At 45.1% G+C, this 17230-nt stretch overlaps 1 protein-coding gene across 2 annotated transcripts; it reads right to left on the minus strand.

Moving 5' to 3' along the window:
* Positions 1 to 5804, minus strand: FNDC11 (fibronectin type III domain containing 11). Of its 2 annotated transcripts, none has more exons than XM_084854500.1 (2): positions 5779 to 5804; positions 1 to 1578 (listed from the first exon to the last, which is right to left on the minus strand). In XM_084854500.1, exon 2 carries the CDS (start codon positions 1569 to 1571, stop codon positions 627 to 629), a length of 945 nt encoding a protein of 314 aa, XP_084710626.1. In that variant the 5' UTR covers positions 1572 to 1578; positions 5779 to 5804; the 3' UTR covers positions 1 to 626. The 2 variants fall into 2 exon arrangements, with proteins under 2 accessions (XP_084710626.1, XP_084710625.1); XM_084854499.1 differs by lacking the exon at positions 5779 to 5804 and adding an exon at positions 5438 to 5664.
* Positions 5805 to 17230: the final 11426 nt, after the last annotated feature.

Here is a 17230-nt window from a genome sequence, read left to right on the forward strand (position 1 = left end):
AATTCACATATTTAATTAACATGCAAAGACATTGTTTTCTATGTGATTAACCAGGTATTAAGAAAGAAGCAGTTCCAGGTTTGTCTGCATTTCAGTCAGCCTCTCCTTATGAAGAGGTATGTGGCAAGAACGAATGATCCTGCTGTTTCACATAAACAAGCCAATTTAGTAATAGCAATTGTCCCAACATATCAAGTAATTGTGTGAACTGTCAATTAAATTGTCTCCTGTTCACATTCCACAGCCACACAAATAGCTCCCTCTGTCCTCTCATTTTCCTGTGAAGTATTTCAGTACTTTTAAAAAATCAGTTTTGAATTTAAAGTCAGTTTTTAACTTAACCCAATGTCCTACCAAGTCATTTTGATATCTAAAACTTGAATTGATGTTTTGCACTAGATCAGAGGGGAACTTCCAAGGCAGTCTCATAGGAAGCAATGCCAATAGGTCAAGCACAATTCCAGTTTTGCTTGGCCTACTGACTGCAATGGTTCTCTTGATAGCTTAAGATTTGTCAAATTTCCATCCAAGACAAGAAAAATCTCATTCTGTGATGCAAAAGCTTTAAAAATAAGTTTTTAATCTGACTTATTTTACATTCCTTGTGAATTGCTATGGTGGGAAAGTCAGGGTTCAGACATGGCACTCTCCATTCCTTCCTCAAGGTATGGCTTTGTTTTAAGCAGGATGGAATCGTGCCACTGTTCATAGACAAGCGTGTAGGTCTCTGCTCTTTTGACAGTGAACCTGTACAAACGGTCGGACAGCAGGTTGTGGATTTCGCACGTGTTCGAGGTGACTGGCATGATTCCACAGTGGACTCGCTCTAGGGGAGTTCTGGGCTCCAGCAGCTTAAAACGGAGTTCATACTGTTCGAGCTGTGGCTGCTGACTAGTGACAAACCACTTGAGACTCACCCAGTCCTCATGTGCCACTGACTCCCTTCGATCAAACATCACTGGCATTTTTGTGCTAAGGACTAGCCTGATGTGTGGGATTTTGGTAATTCCCACATCTGATACCAGACGGTGCTTGATGTACAACCTTCCAGGTACCAGCATAGCAAGGAAATAATCCATCTGCTCAGAGAGACTAGACAACCTTTGTTTGACTGTGTCCCATCTGGAGAGGAAAGTCATCATGTCGTAGGTCTCCAGGAAGTAGACCAGCTCCTCCCGACCTCTCCCCAGCTCTTCCAACAGGTCAGACAGGAGCAGCAGCTGGATTTTGGTTTGGATGGTCCCCACTTTCTTCATCTTCTGGAACCTCCAGGGGTCAATCAGTTGGAACATAGTGGTGGGTAGCATCAGATGGTTCTGATCTCCCAGTGCCAAGTGCTTAGGCAGGATTTCAATGTGATAGGAGCACTTTTTCAGGAGCTCAATCCTCTTGTGGTGGCGTTTGAGCAGGTGGAGGCTCAAGTCAGAGTGCAGGAATTCCAGCACTACGTTCTTCCTCTCCATGTACATCCTCCAGGCTTCGTGCTCCTGCTCCTCATCACTGTACACCACAGTTTGGAGGTTGGTTCCTAACTTGCTCAAATAGACGTCAATAGTTCCAATGTTCATCATGCCTGGGCTAGAAAACAACAATAATGAAAGAAAGACCCAAGGGAAAAGCAGGTCAGTTGCAACGTTGTCATATTGATTTGTGATTCCCTTTTAGTCCATTAATATTGAATCTCAGAGGTCTGTAGCCTATATACACATGAACTTCAGCCTTCCTCTGCTCTGAAGCTCCTGAACCCTCTGAAGCTCCCCCCACTGAAGCTGCTCCTGCTGGCCTCCTCCTCTTCCTTCCATTTTTCTTGACCATTCCCTGTTGGGATCTTAATTTCCTAGCTCCTTCCTTCCCTTGGCTGGCTACTGTTTCTAACCAAGAGGGAGCCAACCTTTTTCAGCCATGAGCACATTTGGCCATTTGGTCCTGGGCACCACCACAAAATGCCTGTCCTGGGTGGCTTGGCAAAGGACAAGTAACCTGCTCAAAAGACTGAGTTCAAGACAGAGATAGGGTCTCAGCCCCAACACACTAAACAACTCTTTTGAACCCACAGGTTTCAGCACCAAGAGAAACTTATTTTTCAGCACCCCCAGCTGTTGGTGAGAAAATTGGTGTTGTTGTTTTTTAAATGGGAAGGGTAGGGCACCTTGGTGGGCACCAAGAAAGGTGTCCAGAGGCGCACTGGTGTTTGTGGGCGCCACACTGCCCACCCCTGCTCTCACCCGTACCTCCTTGTTTCCTAGGTACTTGCTCAGGCCAACCCTCTTCGCCTAGGCTCTTCTGCCTGTCCTGCCTCTAGGATCTGAGCAGTTCAGCCAATGTGTCCCTTCAGTCCACCAGCAGAGTCTCTTAGGAAAAGAGCTGCTCAGCCAATGGACAAAGAGCAGCCCTCATGAATGGAGCAGCTGAGTTTTTTAATACAGTGGGCATAAGAGGTGCTGAAGGAAAGGAACCCTGTGTCAGTGTGAGAGGACCAAAACCCTCAACACAACGGAAGGATTCATGTGTGTGTTGCATGGCACAACCTTTGGAAAATATGTAGTAGTGTGAAAAGAGGGGGCCTACCATGAGCTACTCCTGTCTGAAAGTAAGTTCTTTTTGATTTACATTCAAGTACTTGAAAGATTGTCACAGAGAAAAAGGCCAGGATCTCTTCTCGATCATCCCAGAGTGCAGGACACGGAATAATGGCCTCAAGTGACAGGAAGCCAGATTCTGGCTGAACATCAGGAAATACTTCCTGACTGTTAGAGCAGTATGACAATGGAACCAATTACCTAGGGAAGCTCTCCCACACTGGAGGCATGCAAGACGAGGCTGGACAGCCGTCTGTCAGGGATGCTCTGACTTGGATTCCTGCATTGAGCAGTGGGTTGGACTCGATGGCCTTGTAGGCCCCTTCCAACCCTACTATTCTATGATTCTACTATTCTAAGTGACAAGCTGGCACTTCTCTTGCTCTCCTGGCAGTAGAAAGACACAGAGTGCCAGACTCAGATTGGTATCTGAGGCATGGATGCTACTTATGTGTGGGAGGTCTGAAAAACGAGAACCCAGAAGGCAACAGTCTGCATGTTTGCCACTAACATGAGCATATTACACAAACATGCTCAACACTCATAACATGCAAACCCCATTCTGTATCAACAGTAGCAGCAGTTTACCTGAGCCTGTATCAGGCATTCTCTCCTAATTGCAAAGCCATGCAAAAAGATGGATGAAGAATGGGATACTAGGGGAGGGGAGAAGAGTAGGACTGAAGTCTCTGTAGGTAGACAACGAAAGGGAGAGTGAAAAGGGTCCTCTGTTTGGTCACTCGATTTCTCTCTCAGGCCCTCTCAATTCTCAGTATTTTCAGCTTTTTATTCATCTCCACAACCATGAGGTCTAGAGACATATTCCCTTTTAAAAATCAATGGTGGGATATTTTGGAGGTTGACAAAAGTGCTGGATAGTGTATAACTACGATAGTAATCTAATGTCTATGTTTAAACAGGCTAGTGCAAATAACTCCATTATCATGTCTAATATGTTGGGTATTTACCCCCAAAATTTGTTTATACGTGTACGAGTCATACATTGATGCTAAATGACAAAAACCTACCTAATTAACTGCCCAAAATATAAGCAGCCTAAATAAATTAAAATCAAATAATGAATGCACAGGTCTCTAATGATTAACATTACAACACAATCCTATGCATGTTCACTCGGATGTGAAGTCCCATTGTGTGCAATTGGGTTTATTCCCTAGTAAGCGTGTTTAGGATTGCAGTTGTAATAATACTTACCATTTACAGAATGCTTTAGAGAATTCAGAGTGATTTACATATATTATCACAGTAATCGTTACAACAACCCTCTAAGGTAGGCCAGAATTACAATCTCATATTACAGATCAGGGGTTAAATCTGAATAGAGAACAGAGGAGCTCATTCCCTCAGTCACAACAGCTAAGAAGCCCAAAGCTTATTTAGCATTACCTACCTTAACAGGTATATTTATGCAAAGGATGCTTCATGCTAAATATAAATAACTAATAATATAGAGCTGCCAAAACCAAGGGATCATAAACTAGGTGGTTTGAGGATCCCCCCAAAACCATTTTACAAGTTTGATGTTGTATTTGCCTCTGATTTGGTTTGGGGTCTTTAAGTCAGGGTGCATTCACATTTTTCAATCTTCTTCCACAACTTCTTCAAGACAGGAGCAGGCTGAGGGAACATCCTTCCAGTTACACTGCCTGGCCCTGCCACCCAGGAAATAAGAGGTGAAGCAAGTCCTCTCTACCAGCCCTGCTGAAAATCTACTTAATTTTTTCCTTTTCCCTCACCATCGCCTTTTGCTTGTGTGTCATGTCTTTTTAGATTGTAAGCCTGTGGGCAGGGACTGTCTTATTTTACTGATTGACTGCAAGCCACTCCAGGGACCTGTTTATGGTTGAGGATCAGCATAAAAATAGTTTAGATGAAATAATAAATAATACTTGGGGAGGAGGACCTCTAAAGAGGCTCACAACCTCACCAGTTTGTGATCCACTGAAACACCCAGTGTGTCAGGTGTAAAAACTGAAAATCTGCTGGTTTATCAATGAGCATTTAACCAGGGAGTTCCTAATGCCATTTTGCACATTTTTTTTTGACCACTGAAGCCTGCTGTGTACAAATTGGTCCTTCCACATTTATCTGCATGACCTTCCTTAGCTATCCACGGTCAGCCCATCGTTGTGGGCAAGAAAGTACCGCGTAAATCAGCGGCTGGGCACGGGTCGCTTGGCAGCCAACCTGAGCTTCTTGGAACAGCTGCGAATGTGCAAAACACAGCAAACTCACTGTACGGACATGCAGGTGTACACGCACATGCACAGACACATACGCATGCACCGTTCACATGGCCTATGTCTCTATGCAAGCAATGGTTGGTGTTTGTGTGAATACAGCAGCACATGACTGTGTGAACTGGCTCCTAGACCTGATCCTCCCCAACCCACTCCCACCATCTCTACCCATCCCTCAGTCCAGGGGCTCCTGCTGCTTCCTCTAAGCCTGCTGTACTCAAGGTTGGAGGGTACCCCCACCTCATGCCCCCCAACTCCCTTGACACCCATCTTTCTTGTCACCTGGATTACAAGGGATTTTTCTTCACCTGACGTCCCCTACTGTGAGGCTGTCAGAAGTGAGCACCTTTCTGCAAGGGTCTTTTGGGTTACACCCCTGACGCCCCCCTCATCCAAGTCTTGCCCTCCCCGGGGTCCCAGTGAGGCTCGCCCCCTTCCCCGCGTTACCCCCCCCCCCGCATCTCAGGGAGCAACTATTTTCCATCCCTCTTTCCTCCCAAATAGCTACTTCTGCATTGGCTGAGAAAGGGGGGGCGGGTGAGCTGCACCCCTCATTTCCTCCCCTGCTGCCTCTCTTCTCCCACCCCCCGGAGTTACCTGTGGCTTAGCATGGTTGGTCCCGGGGCAGCCGCTCGCCCGCCACCCCCCTCCGCCTGGGCCAGGGCCAGGGCCAGGCTCGGGGCTGTGGCCAGGCCTCGCCGGTCGCCTTGGCAACCCATTGTTCCGAAGGGCCGCGTTCTGGAGCCTGTAGGCCTCACCGCGGGGGTGGGCGGAATGAAGGGGGAGAGGGGTGGGTGGGAGTGGGACTGGGAGCCCCTCAGGGAGAAAATGGGGAGGGGGAAATGAGGGGGTCAGAATGAGGTAATGGAGGGCTGTGAGGGGCTTATTGGATGGGTGGACGGGAAAAGGCACGAGGGGAATTAAGTATATTTATTTACCTATGTCCGCCTTCCCCAACCTGGCGCTGTCCAGAGGTGTTCGACTACAGTTCCCAGCATCCCCTGCAGGCCATGTTGGTGGGGGATGCTGGGAGTTGTAGTGCAACACCCTGGACAGCACCAGGTTGGGGAGGGCTGACTTATGTATTTGTTAATGGCAGGTCCTCCAGATGTGTTGAACTACAACTTCCACAATCCTCAGCCAGCATGTTGGCTGAGGACTGTGGGAGTTGTAGTCCAACACATCTGGAGGGCACCACGTTGGGAAATGCTGGTTTATGGCTTTCCTTAATAAATCATACAACATGAACATCACTTTAGAGGAGAGTTGGTTATTTATATACATATTTTTTCCCCAAGGAGCTCAGGGCAGCGTGCATGGAGATTCCAGCCCTCCCCCCATTTTACCCTTGCAACAACCCTGCAAGGTGGAGTGGTTACAGTGTTAGACTAGGAAGACCCAGATTCAAATCCCCACTCAGCCATGAAGCTGACTCAGTGACCTTGGGACAGTCACTTTCTCTCAATCAGCCTAATCTACTCCACAGGGTTGTTGTGAGGATTCACTGGGTGTGGGTTAGGATTAGGACCGTACACTGTTCTGAGCTCCCTGGACGAAGGGCGGGATGTACATATCATAAATTAATAACTAGGTCAGGAGCTGGCAGGCCTGAGAGACACCTCTGTTTCTCTTTTTTGACATTCTAGGGGTCTACCATTCCTGTAAAAAATAAAATATGCTGTAGCGTGTTGATGTTCTGGGAAAAGGGACACCCTCAGACAAGGATGTGTCTGGCAATCCTGTTTTGTATACGAGGTAGGTATTTCTCTGGTGTAATACTTTTGTTGTCTGTGAGAATAGCCTTTTTGTGTGTTTTTCTCTCTCCTCCAAACCTGAGGCTCATCTACCAGATAGCTTGCTTCTAACAGTGTGGCCTTTTTCAGTTGCTCCAGATCCCACAAAGCAAACGTGGCCTTTCATGTTTTGTTTTCCTGTGGCTGTGCTCATGCTACCCTTTTTCTTGGGCTCAGACTCTTTGTAAGTTTCTGGAGTCTAGAATCTAGACCTTACACCTACAACATTTTCCAGCCATTCTTGCTTTCACTGTTCAGAACAAACTTCTTTGCTATTAACTCCTTTGCTTTGTAATCCCTGCCTTATGTTTCAGTGTTGCCAGCTTTTCAGCCAGCCATCATAGCTGTGCCTTTAACTGAAGAGATTAGCAGCTCATAATTATAAACCCTACATCATAAACATCACCTGCTAATTTCTGCACATCACATTGCTTTTCAAGGCACAAGAGCAGGCTAGGCTGTTTTTTTTTTCTAGTCAATAGGCACCAAATACGTTGTTCTCTAGGCTTACAAATATCACCTCTTCTTTTTTCCTTCAAGCATTAACCCAGTTCTTTAGCAAAACTTTCCTGAACCCTCTAACAGCCTGATCCTATGCATCTTTATTCAGGAATAAGTAGTGCTGTGTTCAGTAGGGCCTACTCTCAGGTAAGTGTAGATGGGTTTGTAGCCTAACAGCCTGAATCTGTGCAGACCTTTTTTCTTGAAATAAACTCAATTAAGGATGCAATCCTATGCATGTTAAGATAGAAAAAAAGTCCTACAACTCCCAGCATGCTCCAGCCAGCCATGCTGGCTGGGGAATGCTAGGAGTTGTAGGACTTTTTTCTGACTAAACATGCATAGGATTGCACCCTAAGTTTGCCTAACTGTAAATAGGATCAGGCTGTAAGACAATCCTAAACACACTCACTTGGGATTAAGCCCTATAGAACTCAGCAGAGCTCACTTTCAGGTGAACGTGTATAGGATCAGGCTATAGTTAATTTTTCCTGTACCTCCACTACTGCTTGATTCCTTCCTACTCAATACCCTTCCTGCTTTGCTCAATTTTCGATACTGATCACTCCTCATCTCTGTGTCTTGGCTTCTCTGCCTAATAGAGATTCTAAAAAATATTATTTTTAAATAAAATTTATTATAGAACCCCCCCACACACACACACAAAGACATCAACAAATGGACAATAAAAAGTTATCAAACTATACCCACACAATACCTCCAGGAAATGGACAAGCCTTCCTTTATAAAGCTCATACCCTTATTCTTCTCAGGCTTCCATAACAGAGTTATATAGATGAAAATCATTGTCAATATACCAAATCTTTCCATAGATGTACATGAGATATTGGTATATTGAATTCGTTAGTATTCCTATTAGCATGGGAAATAAATGGATGCCAAATTACACAGAAGTCTTCCTTGTGTCCCTCATCATTCCCTAAAGAATGCACATATAACGTAAGTTTTTCTATGAGTGCAATTGACCATAGTTTATCCCTCCATTGTAGAATGGACAAGACATTTTGATTTCTTTTGTTCTGTGCTTTAATCTTGCTGCTAAACAACAAAAACTGATCAGGTGTTTATGCAATAGCGATTTGTTAGTATCCATAAACAGAGATAAAAGACCCAAAGAGGGAGGTAGTTCTAGTAATTGGTTGGTAATTATCTCTATCTCAGCAAACACTTTGCGTCAAAGCTCGAACATTCGAGGGCAATGCCACCACATAAAAATATAGGAGCCTCTGTATTTGCCACAGTGCCAGCATTTATCTGGGGGCATCCCTATTAATATAACTTAATTTACCAGGAGTTAAATACCAACGACTCACAAGTTTAAGGTTATGCTCATTGAAGGTCTAAAATATATTATTAATGCCTAAATAAGCTGTGGAAGTTGCTACTACAAGATGTAATCATGGCCACCGTGCTGCTAAGGCTGGACAACAAGGTGCAGGTCTGGGCCCCATGGTCCAGAAGGAATCCCAAACAGGCAGCACTGTGGGGAGTGGCTTCTCCTCCTCCTGCCATGCTGCTGCCAAAGGAAAGTGCATTTTAAATTAAATCATTTTAAATTAAAGCATTTTTATTTACTGAATTTGATTAGCAGTGACCTGAAAACATAAAATGTAGACCATGCCAATGTTAGTTTTCAAAAGTGAAATTTCAGGAGAACCTAGTGAGTAATGTTTTTATGCGATTACCTCTTTGCAATGGGAGAGTTTTGTGGATGAAGTGGACTGCATGGTTGGTGGTGGTAACGGGCCACCTGATCCTATCCAAAGTGTGCCCAAACTCACTGAAAGCAGAGGGCTTGAGAACACCTAAGTCTAAACAGAATCGGGTTATAAGACAGAATGCCTTTTGTTAATCTAAATTGCAGAGAAGGATAAATAAGGAGTTCTGGCTTATTTTATTGAGCTCAGTGTACACCAGTGCCCCTCCCATACATCTCTGAATACTATGTCGCTCATGGCTCTCCCCTCCCCCCCCCCCCGTCCCTCCCTCAAAATAGGGTTGGCAGGAAGAGGGACAGAGGTGTCTGGACTCTGCTTACTTTTTCAATAGGGGAGAATGCAGAGAGGGAACTTCTCTCTCTCTCTCTCTCTCTCTCTCTCTCTCTCTCACACACACACACACACACACACACACACATTTTGCTGCTGATCCCTAGATTGGATTCAGAGGATTTGTGCCCCCAACCTCTTGCAAATGTAGTACACAACACATAGCCTTTTTCTGTGCAAGAATCACAGCTTGCTGGATTTGAGCCCAGGGCTTTGGGTCCCATCTTGCAGCTTTATCAATGTACACTTTTTTCCACAAGAGAGCAGCAAAGTTGTCTTCTTCCCAAACTGAATCTGCTTCTAACTAGAGTTGTTTCTAGGATCCAGGAACCGACTTTAGCCATAATGTTTTTGTGGCTTCAGATCCAATGAGAAAGGAAGCAGTGACAAATACTCTGCATAACGTAGATATCCAGGACAGTTTCAAAATGAATGTTTTCAGTGGTAGATGTACATGTAAGAGTTTGAAATGTGGGAACTCTAATTCCCACCCAAAAGTTCATGTCTGTGCTGTTTAAAATATTAGAATAACTAGTTCACATAATGGGATTAGGCAAGTTCATGGAGGAGGAGAAGTCTATCAGTGGGTATTAGCCATAATAGTTAAATAGAACTTCCATCTTCAGAGCCAGTGTGCCTGTGAATCCCAGGTGCCGGAGGGCTCACAATGTGTGGGAGATGTATCCATCATGCTGTGCTTATGGTCTTTCCCCAAAAGCATCTGGTGGCCAGAGTTGGAAACAGGATACTGAAGGAGATGGATCTGAGGTCTGGTCTTGCAGGGCTCTTCTTATGTTCTCGTACAGTCACTCTATTCTTCATCACAAAGGAGGATTCAGATTATGACAAAAGGGAACCTCCTGGGAAAATGTTGTGCTTAAGAACTTTAGAAACAGAGTTCTGAAAGCTACTTTTAAAAACCACACTGAAATATATATTTTACCAAGATTTAGTTCCTTCCCCTCAATCATTCATTCATTCATTCATTCATTCATTCTCTCTCTCTCTCTCTCTCTCACACACACACACACACACACACTCACACACGCACACTTTCAGGGCCAATTCAAACAGATTCCCCACAGGAAAGTAACTGAAAACGTTTTCATGTGGCAGTGCTCCGGGTGGGCATTCATAATACCCCATGCAGCTTGCCATGTGCTTCATTGTGTGTAGATTCTCCATGCCAACTCTGCCTGGAACATGTAGCTATGACATGGAGACCCTCCGTACGACTGGGTCAGTAGCAAGGAGCGTCATCATGCAAAGATGGAATAATGCATCTCTAAATCAAAGAATAGGTGGGCACAGAATATCCTGGTGTTTATCACAGGTTATGCCACAATCACACCACAAATAGCTGGTGCAGCCCATACCTCATGGGATAAAGAGTGGAGAATGTTGCAATGCACCCAGCTTTATGGTAGCTGCCACTGCTGAAAACCCTGGCATGGATTTTAACCTGTCTGGAAAAAGAGTTGCTGTGGATGATGTTCCTGGCCAGCTCTCACAAGGGACCTGAGTCACCCCCTCACTCTGACTCTGCTCTAGACCTGCAGAAGAGGTAGCTTTGTAAAGTCTATTTAAAGAAAAGGCTTCTGTTGCACTTTTAAGGCTAGTTGATATCATTTTACTGAAAGAGCCTAAACTTCTGTAAGTAATCACTTCCCTGGAATTTCGCGTGGAACTGTAAGCAGATCAGAGGCATTTGCCCATTGAAAATTGCCCCCACTGAATCACTCCTGCCTCACACTAAAACAGATACAGACGTGGACTCAGTTTTCACCATGAATATGCCCTGAGCACACCCCTGCTGATGAAAAAGGATGAAGAATCCCCTCCATGCTGATCTCCCTTTATAGACTGCAGTCTCAGAGGCTGCATTGTGCGAAAGAATCATGGAATGACAGCTTCTAGTTCCACTAGATGATTATACTTTGTCTTGCTCTGGAGGGACAGTTAACATTCTTTACATCACTCTTTACATTGCTACATCAGAACACTCACTGTTACAAAGTGCTTCTCTTAGCTTTTACCATGTGAAAAGAAACCTAGGATGCAATCCTATGCATGTTTAGAAAGAAAAAAAGTCGTATAATTCCTAGCAGAATGCTGGGAGTTGTAGGAATTTATTTTTTCTGTCTAAACACGCATAAGATTATGTCCTTAAACTCTGTTTTGGCCCAGGTTGACAGTCACAATTTTTGAATAAATTCCTATCTTCCACCTCCATAGAGGCTTGCTAATTCCATTCTAGCTTGGGATCAGGGCACCTTAAAAGCTGCCTTCTCCCACATCAACCTACCTGTGCATTACAATCATCCTTGGAAGCTCGTCTTCAGCTCCCCGCACCCTCCAGAGTTAGTGGGGGGACCTGTGAGTTTGAGGGTGGCTTTGGAATTCTCTCCATAAGAAGGTTTACATGGCACTGCCTTTGACATCTTTTAGGCACCAGGTAACCCCTCCCTTTTTTTTTTTTTTAGTTTTCCAGGCCTTTTAGACTTACATTTTATTGTGGTTTTATGCTGGCTTTGTGTTGTGCTGCCCAACTGTGTTTTTATTGTTTTATGATTGTTTATCTTTTTGATACCATATAAGCTGGTCTGAGAACTTTATGGGATTGGAGAGCAGCACAGCAAATTATAGAAAAAAGGAAACAATAAATTAAATGCATCAGAATTTATCATTCTAAGGATGTCTGCTCCTACACAGCCACCTCTGCCACCTCTGCCCCCCCATCACTGTATATCAGTTTTATATTCATTCCCTCTTTTCCTCAAACACAGCTCAGACTGCCCAGTGAAGATGGACGTTTTATGCAAAATATGTATGCAACATTAGTCAAAATGTAGGTGTTAGTGCTGTGGATGGAGTGGAAGGTCCTGCATTTAAACCATGTTGCTGGGGTTACTAAGTGAACATAAGAACACAGGAAGAGCCCTGCTGGATCAGACCAAGGGTCCATCTAGTCCAGCATTCTGTTCACACAGTGGCCAACCAGCTGCCCACAGGAAACCCACAAGCAGGACATGAGTGCAATAGCACCCTCCTGCCCATGTTCCCCAACAACTGGTATACAGAGGCATGCTATCTCTGATACTGGAGGTAGCATATACCCATCAGGACTAGTAGCCATTGATAGCCTCCTCCTCCAGGAATTTGCCGAACACCCTTTTAAAATCATCCAAGTTGGCTATCACTGCATCTTGTGGTGGCGAATTCCATAGTTTAACCATGCGCGCTGTGTGAAGAAGTGCATCCTTTTCTCTTTCCTCAATCTCCCACCAATCCACTTCATGGGATGACCCTGGGCTAAGTGCACGTAATTGGCACTTGGATCTGCTGACAAGGTCTTGTGCCTTGATATGATTCTCTTAGGGTGTTCTGATGGCTGGTTAATACTTGTTTAACTTAACACAGTTGTCTGTATTCCAGCACAGCTCTACCTCGCACTGCTTCTCTCAGAGCTGGGCACCCAAAATAGTGTTTTTCAGGGACTCGGTGTTTTCGCTCTCCCCCTTTGGTAACACCCCCACTGAATGGTTTCCATTTCACACCTGCCATTCTGGATGTCTTCTCCAGGCCCACTTGCTTCACCTTTTTGCTCCCAAAGCACCTGGGAGAGACTTTCTTTTCTATTTCTGAGCCATCCACCCACAGTGTGTCTTTTTATTTTTAATGCACGTTAGTTTAAAAGCTCTCACTCGATGCCCTTCACCTGCAACCCACAGCGTTGACACAATGCACTTAGGATATAGCTTAATCTGTCCTTGTTCCACCCCCTCTATCTCCATAGCAAATGAAATTTAGCAAATACTCTGTGAGTCTCACTATGTTCATGTATAGATTTGGAAGCTCTGGAATGCCAGCTAGAAGCAGCTATCTCTTGGGACAACTTGTGGGTGAGACAGAAGATGTGGTGATCAAGCAAATTGCATTTGATGACGGGAGAACCGAAAGCTGGTTTAGTGTTGTGGTGAAGAGACTGATCTATCATTCAGGAAGGCCTGCTGAGATCTCACCTCTGCTGTGCACTTACTATGTTAGCCTTCCCCATTCGGGTGCCCTCCAGATGTGTTGGACTACAACTCCCATAATTCCCAGCCAGCATGGCCAGTAGGTTATAGGAGTTGTAGTCTAACTCATCTGGGGAATGCCAGGTTGGGGAAGGCTGTGCTGGGTGGTCTTAGGTGAGCTATTCCCCCATCTGGGTTGTTGTAGAAATTAGAACAAGATAACACAGGTAAACTGCTTTGAATAATACAAAGTACTAAATGGTTAGTACTATTACATTTTTTAACCTTTGCATTACTTTTTATCCCACCTTTCCCCCAGGGCATTAGGGAGGCACATGTAGTCATCCTCCCCTGCATATTTTATCTCCACAACATCTCTGTGAGGTAGTTTAGGCTGAGAGATGGTAACTGGCTCAAGGTAACACAAGAAGCCTCATGGCTGGGTAAGGATTTGAACCCAGCTCTCTTGGTTCCTCGTCTGACACTCTCGCCCTCTACACCACATTGGCTATACTGCACTTACTAATGGCATTGTTCACAAGGGGCTCGGTGCAAAACTGAATGGGCAACAGGTAGTGCCTCGCGCTAATGGGACTAAAGCCCAAATTCAAAGAACAGGGGTCACCAGGTGGGCTGTCATTATCCCAAGGGCCCAAGATTGGATCAGAACCAGTTTAAGGGTGATGGTGGTGATCACTTGCTCTGGTGCAACCTTCCCTAGCCTGCTGGCCTCCAGATGTTTTGGACTACAACTCCTACAGTCCTCCCACAATGGCCATGCTGGCTGAGGATTGCGGGAGTTGTAGTCCAACATATCTGGAAGGCTGGTTTATGGCTTTCCTTAATAAATCATACATCATGGAACCCAATTTTAGAGGAGAGTTGTTTATTTATGCATCTTTCTTCCAGGGAGCTCAGGCTGACCTAACTTGGTGTCCTCCAGATGTTGTGGACTACAACTCCCAGAACCCCTGACTATTCAACATGCTGGCTGGGTCTGATGGGAGTTGGGGGTCTGAAACATCTGGAGGGCACGATGTTGGCGAAGGCTGCTCTTTTGGTAGGTTGGTATCTATATTTCAGAACCATGTGGGTTGGCTAAATAAAGTGGCTTCTTCCCATGACAGTGCTGCAGTCTGCATGGCTGCTGGATATGGCTGCAGCATGGGATCCTCTGAAAACAGATGTGGATGCCTCAAAGGGCCATAAGCAATGACTCTAAAAATCAGCCAGAATTCTATTCTGAAGAAGTTGCCAATATTGGTTTTGAGCGCTTGCTTAGCAAACAGGAAAGAGGGATGATGAAGTTTTTGTGAAGGTGACCAACCTCTTTTCTTAATTCAGCTTGGTCTTTCTAGCAGGCAGAATCTTGTACCTGGTACACTGAGGAAAGTAAAGGAAGTGGGATGGATGTCCAATTCCACCACCCCGCCCTGTCCCATATCAGTCGCCAAGTTGAATGTGAAGTGGAGGGTTTTTGAAGGATACAGTGAAATGGGAGTATTGGATTTTACTAGTGTCTCTTTTGTTGGGGAATTACATTGCTACTCAGTTAGCAGAGAAGGGGAGAGTGGGTGGGTGGCTTTGGTATTGCCAAGGAAACTGCTGGTGGTGGTGTCCAAAGAGACAGTGTAATTATGTGTGTGCAAAACCCGCAAATTAACATTTGAGTTCTAGCTTAGTGATGCAGCATGGGAAATCATGGGAGCCATTGAGATGGATTAGGAAACCATATAACTCAGCAAAGAGCTCTCTAATCAGATTGACTGTCCATTGTGATGGTATCAGGGAACAGGGTTTTTCTGGAATACTACAGGTGCCAGGGACTGGGGGAAAACAAGTGTCTTGTGCAGCTCTTGCTCATTTCAGTGCAGCTTGCATAGGAGAACTTCCCAGTGGATTGCGTCCCATGGCTCAGATCTTGGTGTTTCCCATTAGTGATGCTCAAAACCTTCTACCCCACCTGGGTCATTAAAGGACCACCTCTGGGTGGTACAGTGTTGGCCGCCAAGCTAATGGGGCACCTTTCAGATGGTGCTTGATTTCTAACCCTGGAGATGAATTGGGTTCTGCCCTGTGAGGGAATCACATCCTCTATCCCAGAAGACCTTTCTCTGGATCTGAAATGGGTGTGAGCTGGTTGTGGTGGCACCCTAGTTGAGGAGCAGGCACTCTGTATATGTTTAGTGAAGATTCCTTTATTCATATTCATCTGCCCATGTGCTGAGATCATCTGTGGAGCCCTTCTCCAGCTGCCCCCATCTCCAAGAGGGAGGCCGGTGGCGATTGAGGTGCAGGGCTTTTTCTGTGGTGGTGCCCCAGTTGTGGAATAGCAGCTTTACTTCTAGGTGTCAGGCTATTCTTTGTAATTAACCAGCAAGTCAGTTTTGTGTCAGGTTTGGAAGTTTTTACGTTACTGGACTTCATTCCTGCTTTATCTTATTTTATGCTGTTTTTGCTCTTTTATTATTGTATTGTTGTGATTTACAGGTTTTTATTTTATATTTTGTGGTCTATCTTTCTGCAAACCACCTTGGGAATTTCATATATTCACTGAAAGGCAGGGTAGAAATATTTAAATAAATACCATTATTTCTTTCTGTTCTGCAGACCTGGGGTTCCTGCTTCCTAGCCTTCATCCTGATGAGTGCTGGGTACAGATAGATTAAGTCCTATACACACTGCAGAATGAACCCAACCTGCAGATTGTTGGCCTCATCACACAGAGATGAAGACTGATAGCAGCAGCCTGTTTCATAAGCTGCTTGGGAAGAGTAAACACCTATCGGAGAAACCGCAAATATTACATTTGCACCACAGACATTGTCATTATCTTTAAAGCTGACAGTTTGAAATATGTATCTAGATGTTGCTGGGATGTGGGAGCATTCTTAAAAAGCAACAGATTCCCCTGTGCTCCAGGAACTGATGTTCAGCCTGTGTCAGTAAGCCCTGAAATGTGTCTCAGGGCTAAAACAGCCATTACTTTAAATCTGTGTCTAGGAGCAACATCTCTCCCCACCCCCACATTTCCCCCCCTCTAGAGTAGGTGCAGGGCCACCATTCCAGATTGGGAACCTCGCAGGGGGATAGGGCAGCTTTCAAGATCTGGATTGCCCCCACCCCCTGAGCTTCCTCTAGAGTAAAAATGAAACAGGGATGTAGCTGCTAGACACTGATTTAAAGTAAAGTCTGTTTTCGCCCCCAGCTTCCCCAGGCTCAGGATTTATTCTGTCCATGTTTGTTGACTCAACACCCTACCCTGGATGCTCAGAATAGGTGGCACATGATAAATACAACATCCCGCCAATCATGATTTAAGATCCAACTGAAAACAGCTATAAGCAGTTCAGGTGGTAAAACACCCGGCTATTTCGTCTGCTTAACCTTGGCCCTTGAAAAGTGTGAGAAGACCTCCAAAATGGAGAAACTTCCATCTCATGGCCAGTTTTTGTCTTGCAATGGCCAGAGTACTGACACTGCATAACTGGACTTCAGGTCTCTGTGAGATTTGTGCTTTAATTGAGCTGTGAGAATCTGTAACTTCCTCAAGTCACTCTTTATTTCAGGGGAACAGAGGCAACTGTCTGACTAAGCAAGGAGGAGGTGAGGGTGGTACTAGTGCCAGAATGACATGGAAGAAGGGCTCAACCTTCTAAGACTTCAGGGAGAATTTCACTTCCTGAAGGGCAGAATGGAAGAAGCTGCCTTATTGTCCCATCTGGCATTTAATGTCCATTTGCTTTACAAAAGTCCTGCTCTTGGTGGAGATGAGAACTGCTAGAACCATTTTGTGGATAGGGATCAATACAGTGGCTTGCATTTTGGACTCTTCTTGGAGTCATGGTACCTACATTTCAGAATTACCACTAAACCACTGGGTCTTAAAATGCATCCTGAAAGCCAGTTGGGCTGGGCTGCAAGGTGGGGGCAGGGAATGCGTTCTGTACCCATCCTTTTCCCAGAGCCTGCAGGCATGCCAATGGCTGCCCTTTTCCACACCTAGCCCCA

The sequence above is a fragment of the Heloderma suspectum genome, chromosome 4, assembly GCF_057233095.1.
Source record: "Heloderma suspectum isolate Gila_16-S chromosome 4, 16-S_ref, whole genome shotgun sequence".
Taxonomy (NCBI): domain Eukaryota; kingdom Metazoa; phylum Chordata; class Lepidosauria; order Squamata; family Helodermatidae; genus Heloderma; species Heloderma suspectum.